This window comes from Zingiber officinale, chromosome 4B (genome assembly GCF_018446385.1).
Source record: "Zingiber officinale cultivar Zhangliang chromosome 4B, Zo_v1.1, whole genome shotgun sequence".
In the NCBI taxonomy this organism is placed as follows: domain Eukaryota; kingdom Viridiplantae; phylum Streptophyta; class Magnoliopsida; order Zingiberales; family Zingiberaceae; genus Zingiber; species Zingiber officinale.
Genome location: NC_055993.1, coordinates 16,839,418 through 16,862,172, shown reverse-complemented (window position 1 = coordinate 16,862,172; position 22,755 = coordinate 16,839,418). Strand labels below are relative to the sequence as shown.

The 22,755-nt window shown below is 35.6% G+C and overlaps 1 protein-coding gene across 4 annotated transcripts in view; it reads right to left on the bottom strand.

Annotated features, from left to right (window-relative positions):
• The window catches only part of LOC121974797 (DNA mismatch repair protein MSH1, mitochondrial-like), a 117,030-nt gene that overhangs the window by 28,666 nt on the left and 65,609 nt on the right, over positions 1-22,755 (bottom strand). For all 4 annotated transcript variants that reach the window (XM_042526027.1, XM_042526029.1, XM_042526028.1 and 1 more), the window contains one exon: positions 16,637-16,695. In XM_042526027.1, coding sequence (XP_042381961.1) covers positions 16,637-16,695 — 59 coding nt within the window. The remainder of the gene's footprint in view (positions 1-16,636; positions 16,696-22,755) is intronic.

The window sequence follows — 22,755 nt, the reverse complement described above, 5'->3', positions numbered from 1 at the left end:
CTTAGAGTCCTAAGCAGCCCCTCTCAATCAATGGGATTAGTAAGGATATAAAAAATTACAAGTAGACTTCTACAGCAGACATACTTATAAATAGCCATAATTAGATCATAACACTCTCTTCAAATTGCTTCGAATGTATCAGAACTATTAATCACAAATACATTCAACTCTATTCTAGTTCATCTTAACATTTTGAGCAACGAATTTGTTAATTGAATGTTACAACTAACAAAAGAAGCAATGATTTTAATAGATTTCATTTTTCTCTCTAATGAAGTGATAAGAAATCTATATATAGTCTATATATATTATATCCTTCACAAAACATATGTACTGCAACTTGATTGTCATAATAAAATTTCATTAACCCTACATGAATATATCCTAGCTTGGTCATCAAATGCTTCACTCAAATAAATTCTAGTTGCTACGGTCATGACTATATTTTGGCTTTGCACTTGATCTTGCAACCACCAGTTGCTTCACTTCTCTGAGAAATAAAATTGATACCTAAACTAACACAATAGTGGTTCTCTTTGTTATTAATCTGACTAAAATCAATAGGAGATCCCCAGGTCTAATCCTTAGCATGTTAGCCTCCTCGAACATTAAATACAGACTCATTGTGATTTCATTGTGAGATATAGAGACCTTTTGAGGGAGGAGCAACTTCTGTACTTACGAAGTACGTAAGATTACCTAACTCTTTAGTTCAAAAGTGCTAGTGATAGTAATATTGTCCACATAGACAATAAAAATACATCTTTTAGATCCTGAAATAGAGTAAAACCCCAAGTGATCTGTAATATAAACCAAACCTTCAAATCTTGCTTTAGTTTGTATAACTTCTTTAAATATGAGATCAATAACAAACCCTAAAGCTTGCTCTATATAGTCCCCCTCTAATTAAATTGCAATTTTGGAAAACATTGTTGATGTTAAGCTGATGAAGGGCTAGTGAAAGATAACTAGTGAGAAGAAGAGGGAAGTAAACTTGGCCACTAGAAAGATCATTTCAAGGTAACCAACACCATAAATTTTGTGGAAAATGTGGATCGAATTGATATTTCACAAATAATTGTCTACATTCAGAATGGGAATACCCATTATATACAACATTAGGAAACTAATTATTTTGTATATAAGAAATTAATATCTTTCTAACTAAATCCCTTGGTTTCCTACTTTATGCTCACTGTTTTATTTTTGTACAAGCTATGAAATCTATTCACAGTTATTTGACACAGCTATACAAGCTATGATGTCAAATCTGTACAGGCTGTGATAGCTGTTTGACACTCCCCTTAAGCTAAGGAATAGATGTTTTCCATTCCCAGCTTGACTATGAGATCGTGAAATCTAGAACTGTTTAGTCCCTTTGTTAACACATTAGCCAATTCTACTTCTGACGGAACATATGACATACACACTAACCCTTCTTCCAATTTTTCCTTTTTATCAATTTCAATATGCTTAGTTCTATCATATTGAATAGGATTATGAGCAATATTTATAGCTGACTTATTGTTACAATAGAGTTTCATGGGGTATTCCAATTTGATTTTCAAATCATCCAGAATAATCTTTAACCGGAGTAGTTCACATAATCCTTGAGCAATGGCTCTAAATTCTGATTTTGCAGATGATCTTGCCACCCCATTTTGTTTCTTGCTCCTCCATGTCACCAGATTACCACCAAGGAAAGTACAATATCCTGTAGTTGATCTTCTATTCACTAGAGAACCTGCATAGTCTGCATCTGTATAAGCTTCTAAAGCCAGTGTCTCATTTCTCTTGAACAAAATTCCCTTTCTCGAAGTGTCTTTCAAGTAATGTAATACTCAGTAAGCAACTTGAAGGTGAGATTCTCTTGGATCATGCATGATTTGGCTGATTTCACTCATAGCATATGCAATGTCTGGACGAGTGTGAGCAAGGTATATGAGTTTACCAACCAACCTCTGATACATTCTTTTGTCAACAGTTGGTTCTTCCTTAGCTTCTCCTATCTTGTGATTTGGATCAATTGGATTAGAAATTGGTTTACACCTAATCTTCCCGATTTCAGCTAACAAATCATTCACATACTTCTGCTGAGAAATAAAAATTCCTTTGGTAGAGTATGTCACCTCAATACCAAGGAAGTACTTCAGTTTGCCCAGTTCCTTTATTTCAAACTCCTTTATTAATTGCTGCTTTAGATTATGTTTATCCTTTTCATCATTTCCAGTCACAATGATGTCATCTACATAGACTAGAAGAGCGGTCACCTTCCATGTTGTTGAATGCTTAACAAAGAGAGTATGGTCCCCTTGGTTTTGGTTATACCCAGATTTCTTCATGACTTTTGTAAATCTACCAAACCATATCCTAGGAGATTGTTTTAGACGATAAAGAGTCTTCCTCAGTTTACATACTCTGTTACCAGTATCCCCTTCAAATCCTGATGGGAGGTTCATATAAATTTCTTTGTCTAAATCTCCATGAAGAAATGCATTTTTCACATCATACTATAGGAGTTGCCAGTTGAAGTGTGTAACCATAGATAGTAGAACTCTGATAGTATTCATTTTTGCAATTGGAGCAAAGGTCTCTTGATAATCTACTCCATAAGATGAGTATAACCTTTTTTCAATAACCTAGTTTTATCTCTCAAGAGATCCATCTGCTATGTATTTTAATGTGAAAATCCACTTACAATCAACATTGTTCTTCCCCTTTGACTTCTCAACAACCTCCTATATCTTATTCTTTTCTAATGCATCTATTTCCTCCCTCAAGGCATCCTTCCATTCCCTTTTTAACAATGCGTCAGAAACAGTATTGGGAATAGTCATGGTATTTAGACTCACAATGAATCTTTTGTGGGCTGGTGATAGATGTTTAAGAAAAACATAGTGAGAGAGGATAGAGAGGGTGTTTAGTGCATTCTCTAGTACCTTTTCTAACAGCAATGGGAAGGTCAAGGCTATCTGTTAGGTTAGTGAATGATTTAATAGATTGTAAAGGTGGGTCAGAACTTACCATGATCCCAGCATCAGGGTCAGAGGTTTATGGTTGAGGTTCTTGGACTTGTAACGCTTCTAAAGCGGCCTTTCACGTTGAATACACTTGAGGGATACTTAGAGTATCACTAGGAGGAGACTCACTAGATGGAATAGAAGGTGATTCAATACGAACTTGAGTAGGAGAAAGATCAAGAGCGTTAATGGGTTCAAATGACTCACAAGTGTTATCTTTTGTCATTGAAATCTCCCCTTAAGGATAGGACTTGGAGAAGAACGTGGTATGTTCAAAGAAGGTAACATTAGCCGAGATGTAAAACTTTTGAGATGAAGGGTGGTAACACTTATACTATTTTTGAGTGGACGAATATCCAAGGAAGGCAAATTGATGGCATGAGGATCTACTTTACCTCGAAGTGGATTACGGATATAAACAAAAGCAATGCGCCCAAAAATCCTAGGAGTAAGTCCAATTGTGATTAGGAAATGAGGATAAAACTCATTGAGGAGTTGCATGGGACTCTTGTTATCTAGGGCATGTGAAGGAAATCTGTTCATCATGTATGTAGCATTAAGGATAGTCTCTCCCCAATAGGATTTAGAAGCATTGTTGTGGAAAAGAATAGCATGAGTAGTGTTGAGTAAGTGTCCATTTTTCCTTTCTGTTATTCCATTTTATTGGGGTGTATAAATACAAGATGAATCATGAATAATCCCTTGGGATTAAAAATAGGAGGGCAATGTTTAGTTGAAGTAATCGCTAGCGTTATCAGTTCTAATGCTTTTGATTTTCACTCCAAATTGATGTTGAATCATTGAATGGAAATTAGGAATAATAATATTGACATCAAATTTCTGTTTGAGGAGAAACACCCATGTAATCCAAATGCAATCATCAATTAAGGAGACAAACCATCGAGCCTCAAAAACATTGGGAACATTAGAAGGACCTCATATGTCACTATGAATTAAATGAAAGAGAGTAGAACTTCTTTTATTGCTTATAGGAAAGGGTACACAAGAATGTTTTGCCAATTCGTAAACATCAAAATTCAAAAACATCCAATCCTTGAAAAAGATGAGGAAACATGACCTTTAAAACTCTAAAAGAGGGATGACCTAGACGTTTGTGATACAACCAAATATTGTCCTTATTGGAAGAACTGTGAAAGGACAAAGATAAATTATTCTTCTTAGTAGATTCAAGGTAGTAAAGACTACTATGTTCCTTAGCAAGTCCAATCCTCCTCCCTAGTCCTCATCCAGGAAAACACAATAAGAAGGGAAAAAATGGCATGACAGTGAAATTCTGTAGTTAATTTTTGAACGGAAACAAGGTTGGCAGACAGTTTTGGTACATGGAGGACGTTTTTTGAGGATAAGGTTAGGAGTAAGATGAACATTTCCAAAACCAGCAACAGTGGCTAAAGATCCATTAGCTACTATAATATTTCTGTTACTTGGGTTGAGATTATAAGTGGGAAAAATTTTAGAATTAGGAGTCATGTGGTCTGTGGCATCGGGGTCTATTATCCATGAGTTATCAAACAAATTGTTTGAGGTATTCATACAAGAAGAGAGTGAGGGGATACCTGAAAGAGTCAAAGAGCATGCGCTAGACGGTTTATTAAGAGAACCCAACAATTTTCGAAGTTTCTCAATTTCTACACTGTTGAATCTGCCAAGAATTGAGTTGTCTTCAATATGGGATTGCCCGATCAGATGTGATTTGAAATTTGTGTTGCCCCCCATGGCTTCCCCATTCTCGACTTGGTGGTTTACCATGTAGTTTCCAATATGTCTCTTTCGTGTGGCGAGTTTCTTACCGTAGTTGAACCAAAGATGGACTTTATTGTCTTTAATTGAAGTCACACCATACTTATCTTTCTCCTGCGAGTCAGTTTTGGAACCAAGCGCTGATCCAGCCATGGGTTGGGGCTCAAGCATCACACTTCGTCGACTTTCCTCAACCTGGAGTAGAGAGATCACCTCTGCTAGGGACGGTTTGCAGTCTTTGCCAATGATTTGGATCCAGACATGATCAAATTCAGGATTTAAGCCGACCAAAAAAATCATATACACACTCCTTTTCAATAAAATTCTTCAAAACAATAGCATCTAAAGCGCATTGCATCTCAATTACTTGGTAGTAATCGAGTTCTTGCCACAGTTTTTGCAAAACCGTGAAATATTCAATGACTGATTTATCTCCTTGTTTAGTAGTAGGTAGCACCTGCTTTGACTTTAAATTCATAAACTTGGGCAGCATTACGGGCTTTTGAGTAAGTGCAGGTAATATAATCCCAAATTTCATGAGCCGTAGAAAGAAACATACATGTATCCCTGATGGATAGTTCCAGGAATCCCATAACCAAGGCATAATTATAAAATTTTCTTCATCCCATGCCTCAAAAATTAGATTAGTCGTGGCAGGTCATGTCCCAAGGATATGGCTAAGTTGCCCTTTCCCTTTGAGGTATGTACGAACAATCTGAGACCATTTCAAGTAGTTCTTCCCATTGAGTTGATTGGAACATATCACCAAGTTTCTGAACTAAACTACCATCATCAAACACAATAGATTGGCTAGGATTGTTGGAAATGGTTGTTTGAGAATCTGCTATGATAAAGAAATGTAGAAAAGAGAATTAACAATGAAGGCTAAAGCTTTGATACCATGTGGAAAATGTGGATCAAATTGATATTTCACAAATAATTGTCTACATTCAGAATGGAAATATCCATTATATACAACATTATAATAGAAGAGAGAATACGAAACTAATTATTCTGTATATAAGAAATTAATATCTTTCTAACTAAATCTCTTAATTTCCTACTTTGTACTCACAGCTATTTTATTTCTGTCTACTCACAGTTGTTTGACACAACTATACAAGCTATGAAAAGCTTGTCAAATCTGTACAGGCTGTGACAGCTACTGTGATAGTTGTTTGACAAATTTGTGTATAGCCCTTAGCCACCACGCAATCTTTAAGTTGATTGAGAGTATCATTTGATACTTTGGGGCGACAGCTAGACTCGGTTAGCATATTATCTTCCTGTTTACACGAGTTTAGGGCAGCAGTGGGACTTCAAGTGAATAGACTGAAGTCTAATATTTATCTAGCAAGAGTTGCTGACACGACACACGGGAGGTTGCTTTCCATCACCGGTTTTTAGGAGGGCATGATGTCATTCAAATATTTGGGGATACCGCTAGCTGCTCAGTGACTTCAGATTTCTGACTATACCCCCTACTTGAGTCTTTGGTCCGAAAGATCAACGTTTGGCCACAAAATACATCCTAGGCAAGGCACAACTTATCACTTTTATGCATAAGGGAATGGGATGCCAATGGTTATCCATCTTGCCACTACTGCATAGCGTTATTGGTCATATCTACAGCATCTGTAGGTCTTTCATGTGGACCTCTAAACATCCCCAGTGTAATGGGCAGATATGTGCAAGCCTAAAGAAGGTGGCTTGGGATTTCGACTTGCAGGCTTGGAACCTAGGCTTCCTAGCTAAAGTTCTGTGGCAGATACAAATGAAGAAAGGCACCCTTTAGATCAAATGGGTCCATCATACTTGAGGCATGCTAATGTATGGACATAGGAGGCAGCCCACTCGGATTCTCATCTGATCAAACAACTGCTACAGATATGGGATCTTATATTATTGGCTGCTAGGTCCCAGAGGTTGCTGGTGGAGGGGTAGCATAGGCATATGAATTTTTTAGGCTTCCTAGTCCTAAGAAGTCATGGACTCGAATAGTGTGGAAGACTTACTTATAGTCGAGTCATGCAATTTGGATATTGGCACAGAGGTGTCTCCCCACCGGAGATAGAAAGGATTACTTAGAAGATCAAGCACTTTCTGTGGGTAGTAGGAGCACATAATCTTCGGATCCCCCCCTATTGCAGAATTATGAAAGAGGATCAGAGACGGGCTCAATATACAACTGGAGATGTCCACATATCGACGGACATTGAGAGTCTTTGGAAGACATTACCGTGGGAGTAGGATGCTGACAAAGCCTCGCCATCTTGCCTTGTCAACTATGATTCATTTTGTAAGGAAGGATCAAAATAGAAGATTCTTTGGTGAGGGACAATTAGATATGGAAAGTGTTGGTGCAAGTTGCACCAAAATCAAACCTGAGTTTTGATGTTGTCAAAGGTTCAAGTTAAGTTTTGTTGTGATCTAACAAGTTAACTGAGTGTACAGGTTGTTTTCCCAACCGGAAAAAGACCTAGCTGGAAGCTAGGCAGGAAAAGTCTTAGCAAATCGTGAAACCCAGGTGAAAATCCAAGTGGGTCGAGAGGACCTGACGCTTGGCAGTGTGAACGAGAGGTCTGGGGACTGAAGGTCGAAAGAAAAGTCCTAGCGAACCGATCAAGGCTAAGTGAAAAGTCCAAACAAGATCTGGAGGATCAATGTTTGATAGGTGCGTTGAGGTAAATAACTGGAGGAGCGACAGAGAGGTCGAGTTCCAGAAGGGAACAACCTAAGGTCGCTGATCCAACTGAAGAAACCGGGAAGGTTTTCAAGTTGAGATCAAGACAGATTCTACTGTCTAATATTACTCATGCATTATTTATTGTTGTGCTAACATTTGTGTTGCAGGGATACTTTGTCTAACACTGTTTTGCAAGTTATGCCCTGATTGGACGGCCAAACGTAGGGATCGGTCAACCGAACCAGGGTGACTCAGCGAAGGAAACTACACTGATCGGTCGACCGAACTAAAGGATCGGTCGACCGAACGATCAATCATTAAAGGCACAGTAAATGCGAATCTCGGCAAATCTCGACGAACAGGGAAGGAGCCTGTTCGGTCGACCGAACCCTTAGTGATCATTAATTACCGAAGATCGAATCAGCATCGAATCTCAGCCAGGAAGGAAGGAAGTTGGTTCGATCGACCGGATCAGTCGACCGAACATCGACGATTATTATAAAAGAGAGCTTAAGGTCCGAGGCTGGTAAGGTTTCTGGTTCGAAATTAATCACTGTGCAAGCTTCTCCTGATCGTGCTACTGCTCTACAACTTGCAAGCTGCTCCATCCAGAAGTGTCGACAGAGCTTCGTCTTTTATTATTGTCGGTACATTTATTTATACTTGCATTGTACTTACAAGATAGTAGGGTGTTACTATCTTGCATATTGTACGCACTGCTTCTTTCCGAGGTTTTCGGAAAGAAGGGTTTTAGTGGATTGTCCATCGGTGCGGTCAATAGGAGTCGACCTATTATTGTCGGTACGTTTATTTGAAGCAGTGCATATTGTACGCACTGCTTCAAGGATCGCGGGCCTTGGAATAGGAGTCGACCTAGACTTCGAACCAAGTAACCGAACTGAGTACTTTATTTTTCCGCTGCACGACTTTGTTTTTAACAAGTAAAAGAAAAGTTTTAAAAGCGCGATATTCACCCCCCCCTCCCTCTATCGCACTCCTTCAATCCAACAATTGGTATCAGAGTCTCGTAGCTCTGAAAATAGTTAACCTTTTTTCATAGTACTTTTAAAACTTCTTTCTTTTTCTTTTAAAATTCTCTTTCTTTTTCTTATTTCTTTTCCAGCACTACTAATCCCAAGACGAGAGTCTTGGAAATTTGTTTTGTTATTTTTCTTATAGTGAATGATGTCAAATTCCTACCAAGAAGGATATAGCATCGTCCGACCTCCGACCTCCTCTATTCAAAGGGGAGAACTTTGGCTATTAGAAGAACAGGATGGAGTGTTACCTTAAGTCTGATATTGGACTGTGGTTTATAATACTGAAAGGCTACACACCTCCAGCAAAAGATGGAATACCACTAGAACTTGAAGAGTGGACTCTTCCAATGATCAAGAAGGCACAACTAAACTACAAGACAATCAACACCATTCAGTGCGGACTCATAATCGAGGAGTTGAACCAAGTCGGCCCCTACGACAACGCTAAAGAACTATGGGACTGTCTGGTAAAGCTACACGAGGGGACTGACGAGTCAAAGGTAAATAAAAGAAACCTTTTATTAAACAATTTATTTAACATTAAAATGCTTCCTGGAGAAACGGCTTCGCAATTACACGCTCGACAAAAGGACATTCTCAACGGCCTCCATCTGATCGGACACAATCTGGAGAACCGCGATACAATAAGGTACGCACTAAATGTCTTTCCGCGGAATGCTTTGTGGGCATCAATTGTAGATGCTTACAAAGTTTCCAAGAATCTTTCAATTCTTAAGTTAGATGAGTTATTTTGTGAATTAGAATTACACGAACAATCTAACGTGAGCCATGTCGAGAAAGGAGTCGCTTTGTATGCAGGTCCAAGCAAGGAAGGCAAATCAAGAACAAAGATCGAGTCAGAAAGTGAGTCAGACTCTGACTCAACAAATGAAGAAGAACTAGTCAACATGGTCCGGATATTGCTGACGAAGAAGAAATTCAGAAGAAGTACCAAAAAGACACCACTTAACCAGATGCAAAATAAATCAAAAATGATTTGTTACGGATGCAACAAGAAGGGGCATTTTAAAAACGAAAGCCCAAATCAGAAGGAAGAAAGGCCTAAATCGACAAGAAGAAAGAAAGTCCTCCATGCGACATGGGACGAGTCATCCTCCGAGGAATCCGATGCAGAAGAACTGAAGCATTCTAGCCATCTTGCCTTTATGGCAAGAAACGAAGAATCCGATTCCGAGGAAGAGTACGAGTCCGGAAACTACAGCAATTCCGAGGTAGACATCGAGTCCGAGAGAAGCCACGGATCCGCATCCATTTCCGAAGGTCCAAATATGGTAACGATTTATTCAAAGTCAAATTTACTTAAAGTTGTTAAATGTTTGTTTAGAAAATTATCAAAATTCAAAAAATAAAATAACTTGCTACTTAAGGAAATAGACCACCTTAAGAAGCAAGTTAACTTGAGTGACTCGACTAACCAAGTTCATGTCGGAACTTCAACTCAAGTTGCAAAACTTGAGGAAGAAAATTCCAACTTGAAAGGTCAAGTCGAGCGACTCAAGAAAACGTTGGAAAGTTCGAACTGGGATCCAAGTGTCTAAATATGGTACTTGAATCGCAATGAGCCGTGTACAATAAATCAGGACTTGGATAAACCAAATCAAACAAACAAAGCATATTTGTCATTAATTAGTCAAAATGTTAGAAGTTAAGTCCAAGCATGGGTCCAAATAAAATATTTAACCAAACCAATTAAACAAAATCTCTACTTATCCCTAAAAGTCAGATTCATTACTTAGATAGACCATATCTAAGTTATGACTTAGGGGGAGCAATTAGAAAAATAGTTCAACCAACATGATTAATTAATCTTACACACTTAGAATTAGGTTTGCTTTATGCTTAGAACAGTTAGTTAAAAATGTTTACCAAACCCTACAACATAGCATCGGAATGGATTGGGATGATAGTACGTCAAGGAAGCTTTGTCGAAGGCATGTCTAGGCTAAATCTTGTGTATTCTACCTGCTGCACTAGACATAGCAGATCTGACCGAAGCTACCCCAGTCAAACATGGGCTAGTTGGACAAAAACTTAGTATTAAGTTTTTTGGGCAGGACTATTTTGGAAAGTATTCAGCAAGTGGTCCACCGTTGATATACAAGAAGGTCATATGTCTCGCCACTGAACTAAAAACTTATCCTTCGGAAGCCTGTTTGATTAACCCGAAGCTAAGTTTCAATCTAACATGAGTTCAATAACCTTTACAAATTTTAATTAATTTCAAACTTAATTTCAAACTAAATTAAATTAATTTCAAACTTAATTAATTCATTTAAAAATTATTTTAAAACTTAATTAAAAATTATTTTAAAAACTTAATTAAAAAATATTTTAAAACTTAATTAAAAATTATTAAAACTATTTTTAAAACTTAATTAAAAATTATTTTTAAAATTATTTTAAAAAATATTAAAAACTATTTTAAAAAACTTAATTAAAAATTATTTTTAAAAACTTAATTAAATATTATTTTTAAAACCTAATTAAAAATTATGTTAAAAACTTAATTAAAAATTATTTTTAAAACTTAATTAGAAATTATTTTTGATGTTGCACCCGAATCAAACCTGAATTTTGATGTTGTCAAAGGTTCAAGTTAAGTTTTGTTGTAATCTAACAAATTAACTGAGTGTGCAGGTTATTTTCTCAACCAGGAAAAGACGTAGCTAGAGGCTAGGCAGGAAAAGTCTTAGCAAATCGTGGAACCCAGGTGAAAGTCCAAGTGGGTCGAGAAGACCTGACGCTTGGCAGTGTGATCGAGAGGTCTGAAGGACCGAAGGTCGAAAGAAAAGTCCTGGCGAGCCGATCAAGGCTAAGTGAAAAGTCTAAACAAGATCTGGAAGATCAATGTTTGGCAGGTACGTTGAGGTAAATAACTGGAGGAGCAACAGAGAGGTCGAGTTCCAGAAGGGAACAACCTAAGGTCGCTAATCCAACTGAAGAAACCGGGAAGGTTTCCAAGTTGAGATCAAGACAGGTTCTACTGTCTAATATTACTCATGCATTATATATTACTGTGCTAACCTTTGTATTGCAGGGATACTTTGTCTAAAACAGTTTTGCAGGTTATAGCCTGATCGGTCGACCGACCGTTGGGATCGGTCGACCGAACCAGAGTGACTCAGCACAGTTCAATCAGCAACGATCAGCAGCGAAGGAAACTACACTAATCGATCGACCGAACCAGAGGATCGGTCGCCCGAACGATCAATCATTAAAGGCACAATAAATGGAATCTCGGCAAATCTCGACGAACAGGGAAGGAGCATATTCGGCCGACCGAACAGAGGGATCAGTCGACCGAACCCTTAATGATCATTAATTACCGAAGATCGAATCAGCATCGAATCTCAGCAGGAAGGAAGGGAGCTGGTTCGGTCAACCGATCCATGGATCGGTCGATCGAACATCAACGATTCTTATAAAAGAGAGATCGAAGTCCGAGGCTGGGTAAGGTTTTTGGTTCGAAATTAATCACTGTGCAAGCTTCTGCTGATCGTGCTACTGTTCTACAACTCGCAAGCTGCTCCATCCAGAAGTGCCGACCAAGCTTCGTCTTTTATTATTGTCGGTACATTTATTTATACTTGCATTGTACTTAAACTCTTTCAAGATAGTAGGGTGTTACTATCTTGCATATTGTATGCACTGTTTCTTTTCGAAGTTTTCGGAAAGAAGGATTTTAGTGAATTGCCCATCGATGCGGTCAAAGATCGCGGGCCTTAGAGTAGGAGTCGACCTAGGCTTCGAACCAAGTAATCGAACTGAGTACTTTATTTTTCCACTGCACGACTTTATTTTTAACGAGTAAAAGAAAATTTTTAAAAGCGCGATATTCACCCCTCTATCGCACTCCTTTGACCCAACAGAAAGGATCTTCAAGTGTACGCAAATTCATGCATACTAGTCCCTAGGTGTTTTCTCTAATTTGATACTTCGTAAGACATGAGGAAGTGGAGTACTTATGAGTAACTTTGCAAAAAACAATCGGAATGTTCAAATCATAAGGGAATTTGGGACAATGATTAATGACGGAAGAGATGAAGAGTCTTATGGAGGTATTGAAATATCTACACAGTGCAGTTGTCAACTACAAACCCATAAGGGTGGTGGGTTAGCAAAAGTAAACAATGGGGAGAGCAAAATACAACAATGTAGGAATAAAATCTGACTCAGAGAAATGATATAGAGGGAAAGGAGTGAACTCAAAAAGGTCATATTACGAGAGAATAACATGTGTCCTTAATCAAGCTAAATGTGTAGTAGTAGAAGGGCAATAAGGTGGAACCATAAAGAGAATAACATGTGCCCTTGAAATGCCCAAATTAAGCATAGTATAAGCATTTAGGCCTTTCCTAGCCAAGAGAGAAAACCCGTTGACTTCATTGTAAATCTCTTGAAGAATCTTCCATCTCAATAAAAAGGGCATAGAAATCAGTTAGTTGAATCCACTACTTGATTGAGAAATCAGCTAGGATAAGATGGGCTGAAAATCCATGGCTGGATTTCACGATACAAGAGTGGGTCAAAAGTTAGATTAATCTTCAACAAAGGTCATTCAAATTGAGCTGGAAAAGATATCAGCACAGAGAATGGCTCAGCTGGATTGGGCGCAATCCATAGACAAAGCAGTGACAATGGAATCGGCTACTGTAAGTGTGCATCCTGGAAATAGAGAGCGACAATGTCACAAATGAGTTGGCTTCACATGGAGAAGATCCCAACAGACAACTGGACAAGGAGAGGCAGGATTGTGCTTTTCAATAGAAAGGGAAAGGGTTTGAGACTCAAGATGGAGAAGAGGTGGGGTGGCATTGTGCAGATGCATATAACACCAGATTCATCGATGATTGAAGGACACTTCACGAATAGACTAATGCACAAATGAAGTCAATAGGAGGAGCACACAAACGGAAGGAGGTGAGTTGAAGGTCGGTCGTTGCCAGAGAGTTTGATGCACAATGGCTGATTATGCAACCAACAATGTGGCTCCGACGAATATAAGGGAGAATTATTCCTCATATGATCAGAATCCCTAGGCAGCCTCCTCTACCTGTATATCTCTAGTTGTATACCATAAGGATGTGAAAAAAATACGTGTAAGACCCCTACATCTTGTATTTTTACAAATGTGTCCAGTTAGCATGTAGCACACTATACACATTATAAATACAATCATTCCAAGAGGTCAATGTTTTATAATACGATAATGTAAATTTCTGTTTTCACTGAAGTTTATCATACTGACTATTACTGGTACCAGAAGTCCACAACACCAGTCAGTATTCACTGTTTACATACAGGTCAGGGATTAACACAGGCAACCTTGCTAGCATGAGATTACAAGCAAGCATATAAACAACACAACAATAATATAATTAAAAAAAGTATTTACAGGTCTATTCAGCATACAAAAGAACTCTTCAAGCATCTTGTAGCAAGAGGGAAATGGTCATGTAATACAAAGTAAAATATTTGACTAATCAATAATTTTAGGCGCTAATGTCCATAATATGATGATAGATGGCCCAATAAGCTTTTAGTGTGGTTCGATATGGGTCGGAGGAGTGGGTACATAGACAATACCCCTTCATTGAAAATTCATGTAAAACAATCACAAATTGATTTATTAGTTTCAAATGGAATGCTCATGTCAAGTATAAACATAGCAAAAATAATAAGAACAAAATCAAGACACAAACTCAATGCTAACATATCTGTTTAACATGGTTCAGAGGCTCGCTCTTAAGCCACGAGATACATGTGTCCCGAATGGTTCCACAAAAATAACCTGCTCTTAATCCACGATCTAAATGAGCCTAGTGTGCCACCCCAAATGGTTCTATTAAAATCACCCCTTCACAAAGGGCATTGTGATAAACCTCTGTCAATCTCAATCTTGTGATATTTACAATAGAACTTTCTCTGTCAAATATAGAAAATAAAATGTAAAGTAAATAAAAGAGATTAGAAAGAGCTTGAGTTAACGCCTTCAATCTTGCCCAAACCCAACATTCAAGCAATGTAAGGACAATATTACAGATAACAATTTGTTATCCAAACCTCTCTGAGAAATTTTATAATGTAGCTCCAATGGATCTATTTTACCTGCCTCCAGTCAACTGTTTAGGCACAAATGATTATGAGTTGCCATCAAATATTTTGGTAGTCTACTAGAAATTCTACCAAGTCAACTGCTCAAGTTACTAGTCGATACGGCTTAACCTCCAATCAACTACTGCTCAAACAAATCCCTTCAATCCATTGAACCCTTGCATTTAGTCATCTTTTTAATCAACTAAAACTACTTACTAATGTAAAAATCCAATCACCTGAATCTAGTAAGCAATCCCTCCTTCACTCGATTTCCACACTCGTAAGCCTATGTGAAGTCCCAAGACCGAGCTAAGTCACAGACAAAGACTCACAGCTTCTCTCTCGGTTTAAGCTACAAAGAAGTCTACACTACCTAGCTAAACATATCATTCCAGCAATGCTTTCTAAAAACAAAATCTCAAGATTATACATCACTTGTAATCTCTCACAACTTCATGCCTTCAATTCTTCAAACTTGTTGATTATTGTCAGCCTTTTGATTCCTTCAACGCACCAAGCTCCACGATTTTGCTCCATGTCATACTTCTCCCCTCTCCTATGAGTCCACATTGGTTTTAGACCGCTCTAAAGTACACTTCACATCAAGCTTATGATACCTTAAATGTACTATACTCTGCAGGCTTGCCCTACATGTCCTCTTTCTCCTCTCACCTTTGGGGTCCATCTTAGAGTACACCTTGCATCACGTCTCCAATCCCTTAGATACACCAAGTCTATGGCCTTGTTCTACATGTCATCCTTCTCCCATCACCTTGTGAGGTTACCTTAGTGTCAGATCTTTGTGCCATCAAACCAAAACCAATGAATAGATTATGTCGTCATCATGCTCTATGAGCTCATATATACACTATTCCAAAGTCTCTACACATTTGATGCACATGTCAAAAACATAAGTCAAAGCAAACTTAATTTTTTTGGCAACCACATCAAAATAGTTTAACTAGACCCAACCAACCACTTGAGAGCATCATTTCCCCCTGACACATTCCTACCAACCATTTATGCATACTTTAGCCCTCTATACAAAGGATGAACAATCAATCCATGGCCACACATCAACTTATGCCTGTCCTGTCCTGGCAGGTTGGGTCTACTCTGCTTTCTTTAAAGAGTATAGTTACCTTGCATGTTAACACAAATCAGCACATTCACAAGATATGTATGGATGCTTGTCTGCTTAGGTCAAATATAGTTTAACTTCTATAGTACTTTGAGCATGTTTTAAATCACAATTCTGACTCACCAGATACAGGAGAGAAGTTGTGTTCCACATAGGGGTCAAAACGCTAAAACAAGACAAGTTAGGTATGTTAGAGAATCCTTCGATGAAGGCTTCCAGAAGCAATCTCAACAATGCTATGGACCATCTCCCCTTCCACCTCCCTCTCCTCATCCTTCTGCGATTTCAAGCCATAACTATCAGCGAAAACAAAATATCAAACTCTAGCTGCAACAAGACAGAAACTGGTCATCTGGGGTTCAAAATCAACTCATTCAGTGTGACTACCTCGCCCCACCGTCAAGCATGCAACTTCTTCCTGCTCTTCCTCTGTGCCAATCACCACCACCTCAGTACATCATCAGCACCATTGACACATCTCATTTTGGTCAAGGATTGAAACCCCAAGCTTAAAACAAGATTTCAAACCTTGCTTTGAAGTCATTGGAAAAACTTTCAATCAAATACATTATGAATTTTATAAAAAGACAATGAAATCTTTCATCTATTAACTTAGCATGATCAAGCAATTGCAGGTCAATTGTTGAGTCCTCAGCTAAGGCATGGTAACAGCTGATCATTAAAACAAGTACAATTGTAATAGAATCATGAAAGTAAAGCCATAGCCCCTATGGTGTAGCTGAGTTGGTACTCAAGTGGCAAAGTTAATTCATTCATGAAAGTAAAGTCATAAATTAGCTACTCTTCCAAACTTTTTTTTTTTGCCGTGTTTTTTGTTTTCAATAAAGGGAAAAAAATCAGCTTGACTTACCCTGAATAGAGGATGCAATCTGAAAACAGGGAGGGCTAAGCAGAAGATCCCTAAGGTACCTGAAATAAACATGCTAAAAGACAATTAAACCTTAACAGAGTAGCTGCCAAGATCAAACAGTGAGAGAAAACATTGACAGGTGCACAAAAATGCAGTATACCCAGAAGTTCATTAGAGTGGAAATTAATGTAATAAGTGATGTAGGTATTATTTATGCAAAAATCAGAAATAAAAAAAAAAATCATAATAATGAGATGAAATTTTCTACAATTAGGATTGGCAGTATAGAACATGAGAATGTATCATTTTTATTGACATAAAGTTGAAAAAAATGAGAATCAAGCATCATAAAGACTAGTTTGTGATAAATTCAAATAATTTTGCAGATTTTGTTCAGTGTAATATGAAAGAAGATAAAAGTTTAAATTACTATTAGCATACTACTTGAACAATCTACATATTAGGATTTGCTACACAGTTGCTTCTCTCTTCATCATGTATGATCAGGGCCAAGTTCAGATCCAAATGCTAGTTGAAACCTCAACACCAGCCCAATATTATGCTATTTTGTAGCAGTCCAGGAAACAACAGGCCACAGGTGGCAAGAAATCTCTTTTCTGACGATTCGGCACAACCTAAGGCAAGAGCAAGCTCTAAAGGTTGGCAAGTTCATGAGTATGAAGGAGTTCCAAGCTAATCTTGTTCCACAAATCGTTTTCTACTTCTCATCATCTTCTTTCTCCTAATCAAGCTGGTTGCACCAGAACCACCTCGTATTATTATTCAACACAGGTCCTATACTATTTGACTAGCCACTAAAATTGTAACTAAAACTAAAATTGTAAACCTTGATTGATATTCAGTTCTCATAAATTATCAACAAAAATTGTCAAAAGTCCCAAGTGATCCTACAATGCACATTTTATGTTATCAGACAGCATGCATTGCTAGACTATATAAAGTGTGGCCTAGCAAAGTAAAGTATTGTTCCAACTTTGATCTTCCATTGGAACAGTAAAATGTTAGTACTGTATCATAAGATACAGACATTTGCAACTCTTCCATATGATTCAAAACATATCAAGATTAACTCAAAGGAACTTTTTTAATCTTCTAATGCTCTTCCACTAAGTATATTTGCCTTAGTATTTAGAAAGTTAATTAAATTAAAAATTGAGATTAATAAAGTATCTCAACTAATAATTATACCTTATCAATATCAAACAAAACCAAAGAAAACCACAAAAGAAATCATGGATCATTTCTTTAAAAATTTATGTAAATCAATGTAGTCTAGTATTCTAGTAAATTAAGACATCATCAAAATAAAAGAAAAAATAATAATAAATTATTGCAATAATTGACTCAAAAAAAACATGAATTTACTAGGAGTATTGGAAAGGCCAAAAGGGATGATAAGTTATTCAAAAAGGTCATCTTGTGCCTTAAAAGTTGTTTTTCCCTCGTCTTCAAGCCTTATGCATATTTGATAATCCCCACTTTTTAAATCAATTTTTGAAACCACACAAGAACCAGCCACTCTCTAATATGAGCATATATAATATTGGTTTAGCAACAGCTCCTTCATTTTTAAATCAATTTTTGTGGCAAGGTAACTTTAGCAACAGCTCCTTCATTGTTTTTTAATATATGAGCATATATAATGCCACTCTCTTTGCTCTCATACAAATTCTTGGCCAGATTTGGAAGAGATTATAATGCTAGTAGAAGTCTTTGAGAACTTTTACTTCTCTTGCTTCTAATTCTTCATTCTAGAAATGTATATTGGTTTCAATAATTCTTTCTTATTGTTGATCATGGAAGTAAATGTGTTCTCCTTGATAAAATGATGCATATCTCGATCAAACAACCAAAGTTGACTAAGAAGTATGAGTTATTTTCATGGGAATAATGTCACATCAAACAGAAACAATAATTTTCGCAAGAAAGAGAAACAAAACAACATTGTATTACCAAGATAGAAGTATAATTTCACATGTTGAGACACTCCACAATGGTTGAAAGTTGAAAAAACATTTATGTAGCTTTTTCCATCAGTGATAAGCTTGCATTCTTGATTCCCACAACTAATTGACATCTAAAAATGGAGATATGTTGCCAATTTTCCCCTAAACTTTTGGAGCAGTAAGAATACTCCTAATGTCAACTACTGATGAAGTGTTTTTCTGTTCTTCCAAATCAATCTTTATTAAAAATTTCATAATAAAAAGAATTTTCATCATTCATATCTTTTTGTTGTTTTGTCTCATATTCATGATCCACTCCAATGTCTAAACTCGTTTTTGGAAAATTATAAGTTATATGGATTGGATGCTGACATTTGAAACATTTGCTTTTGTTGTTTTTAGATTTAAGTAATTCAGAAGGCAGCTTGAGTCACTGCTAATTCAATGGATTGACAAGTTCAGCTCTAATTCTCACTTTTAATTTGTTTCATGGAATGTTTTACTAAAACCCAAAATTTCTTACCAAAAATATGTGCATATCGAATGCAACATTAAAGCTTGCTCCAAGATGTAAAGCATCTTCATGGTTTGAAATCTCATACCCAGTTCTTCGAAATGGTCAAAACATATCTTTGTTCCAATAAATTATCAAAATTCGATATTGCTTGATCTCCTGTGTCATATCAATGATGTCGACAAGAATCATATCATGTCAAGATTTAATACTCCATGGCATGCTAAAACTGAGATTATATATATATATATATATATATAACAACATTAAACCTTGCATGTGTTTGTCGAGAATCTTCGACTATCTAACTCCTTATCGTTACTTTATCAATCTTTTGTATATATTTAACTTCAGACAAGCTTTTCTTTAAGTTGATCCAATAGCTTATCATAATATTTGTTAGCAAATACTTCTCTTGTATTTGACACTTCACCTCTAGCTATGAGGTAATTGGTGGTTATCTCAATCTCTTTGTTCGCTTCAATACCAGTCAACCATATTTTTCCTAAATCCACGAGCTTCACTCAACTAAATTACACATTTTAATTATCTATCAAAATGTACCAATCAAAATATTCTTTTATTGTTGCAAGAAAATAAACAAATAAAGTAGGGTCCTCTTTCCCTTCGAAATATGACACTTCAGTTCGAACTTTCTTTGTGATATCCCAAAAACATCTTGATAATTGGCCTCCATCTCAAAGAATCTTCTAGCCCACTCAAGAAAGGGTTATGCTTCTGCTAAATTGTAGTAAGCCTTCCTGAATCTGGTTTTTGTTTGCCTAACATGTGTTCCTCCCTGCTCTTTTTAAACTTGATTTCTTGGTAGAGAAATGAGGGCTTCAATACTCTTTAAAAGAGTTTGCAAGTCATCAACTTGTTTATTATGCAAATAAATATCTCATCTCACTACTATCAATCAACTTTACTCTAAAACTGCTTCCAAACCTACTAAGCATATTGACTTAGGCCGTGATACCAAATATGATGCAACATGAGTCTGATTGTTTCAAGGATGTGTGAGTCAAAAATATGAAATTTAGTTTAAGAGTGTTGAAAGGGTTGTATAAAACTTTAGAAATTACACATAGAGGACCCTAGGCATGACAACCAGCACATTATATCACACAATTCAAAAGTTCTTTTATAGAATTTTGCTCTTTTTTCTATATTCCAACACACATATTTATAGTAACAGATGGACTCTTAGAACATAGGAAAGAAAACATAAATGCCTTATAAATCAACTTTGATTAACTCTTAGGATTTTTTGTAAACAACAATAATCAAACTTTTATCCCATTAAGTGGAGTCGGCTATCTAATCCTCCTACATCATTAGGCTTGATTCCCTATTATATCTTCATTTATATTTAAATAAATTATCTTGTTTCATCATTGCTAGTCAAGTCTTCCTTGGTCTCCCTCTTCCTCAATTAATGTGTATTTGTCAATCTCATATTGTCTAATTGGGCCATTTATTAGTCGCGTAGATACATGTTTATACCATCTTAAACGTGTCTCTTAGAGTTTTCACTCAATAGGCATAACCTCGACTTTCTTTCTAATATTCTCATTTTCCATTTCTTATTTGTCCATCCTAGTAAGTCCTCACATCCGTCTTACTAATCTCATCTCTGTAACTCTCACTTTATGCTCGTGTGCCCGATTCATAGTCCAACATTTAGCTTCATATGATATAGTAAATCTAACTGTCGTTTTGTATATCTTCCATTCAAGTTTTAGAGATAGCTTCATAGTCGTTCCACCCGAAACTCACTGTTTTTACCGTTCCGAAGGGGGACTAGCACCAACACACAACCGACACAGCACGCGACCGACATAGCATGTTACCGACACAGCACGCGCACGTGAAGTTCGGATCGTCATCGCATGTGTCTTCGTGTGCATCCAGTTGCGGCACAATGCGCGACAGAAAGAATCAATTTGATTCTTTCTGTTCATCACGAGATCATTTTAATCAAGGAAAAAACACTATATAAACAATGAAGACTTACATGGAAGCATCAGCGACGAAGATTGGGTCATTGTCGGCAAGGGCAACTTGCTCAGTAGCGTCGGTGAGGCAGCGAGGCGACGACGTGGCAACACGGAGAGGCGACGACGCAGCAATCACATTTCTTCGGCAGGTACCATAGTAAATTTTCAATTTAAGTAGAGAAGACGAAAGAGATGCTATGATCAGAATCACGAGCTCGCGAGCAGAGGAGGGGGATGGCGAACGACGGAATCGCAATAATTCACGAGAAAAAAATAGGGTTTTATTAAAACTTCAATATAACGGTTTTAATTAAAACCGTTATATTAAAATAAAAGATTTATTTATATGTTATAACTTATAACTGTTATAATTATTATAACAGTGTTATATTAAAATTTTATAAAAATTTATATATATATATATATAATTTCTAATTAATTATTATATAAACGATAATTATATATATATATATATATATATATAAATTAATATTAATTAAATAAATTGTTAATTAACTAATATAATTATAATATATAAATTTATTTTTATTAATAATAAAAGTATTTAAATTTTAAATTCATATTTGTAATGGATTAAAAATCAAATTAAAATTATATACATAAACATGTAATATATTATTTAAAATATATATAATTTCTAATTAATTATTATATAAATTATAATTAACCATTATAATTATGACATATAAATTCATACTATTATTATTTATTATTAAAAATATAAAAAATATTTTAATTTAAAACTTTGAATTTGTAATTTATTCAAAATTAAATCTTAAATTAATTTTATAAATAAAAATAGTTTAAAATTTTAAATTATTTTAAAAATCTATAAATAATTTTAAAATTTTTAAATGATTCAAAAATTAAAATAAATTTGAATATTTTAAATAAATTTAATTTTTCAATGTAATACAAATTATAGTATTTAATTATTTAATATAAAAAATATATAGAATATTTATAAACAAAATTATCTAAAGTAGATCATAATATAAATAGATGACCAACTTCTTTTCAGTTGGAGTTTTACAAAATTAACTTAATTTTGGCTATTTTTCATGCATCGAAGTTTACATCCTTTTATTAATCTTTAATTTTCTAATTAATTTCTTAGTATTCTCTTAAGTAAATTAACTTAAATTAGCCAAATATTAGCAATTTGATCCTTTATGACCTAAAATTTATTTAGGCATGTTATAGCTCACTTGCATTTTATTTTCATTTATTTTATGCATAATTTTAGTCATTTTTTGTTATTTTTTCATATTTTTTTATTAAACTGTAATGCATTTTTCCTAAATGAATCGTCATGGATTGTGTATTTTTATAAATAAATAATTAATTAAGTGAACTAATAATTAATTTATATAATTATTATATATAAATTAATATTTTAAAATTATTTTATATTAAATACAAATAAAATCAAATAAAAAATAAGAAATTTTTCTATGAAATTATTAGGAAACTATCACAGGAATCTAATAAAATTAATCTATTAATTATTTTATATATAAATATCTAAATATTTTATTACATGTATACTTAAAATAATTTAATTAGTGATATCTTAGAATATGAGGGAAATTGTTAAACTTATTATGAATTGAATAA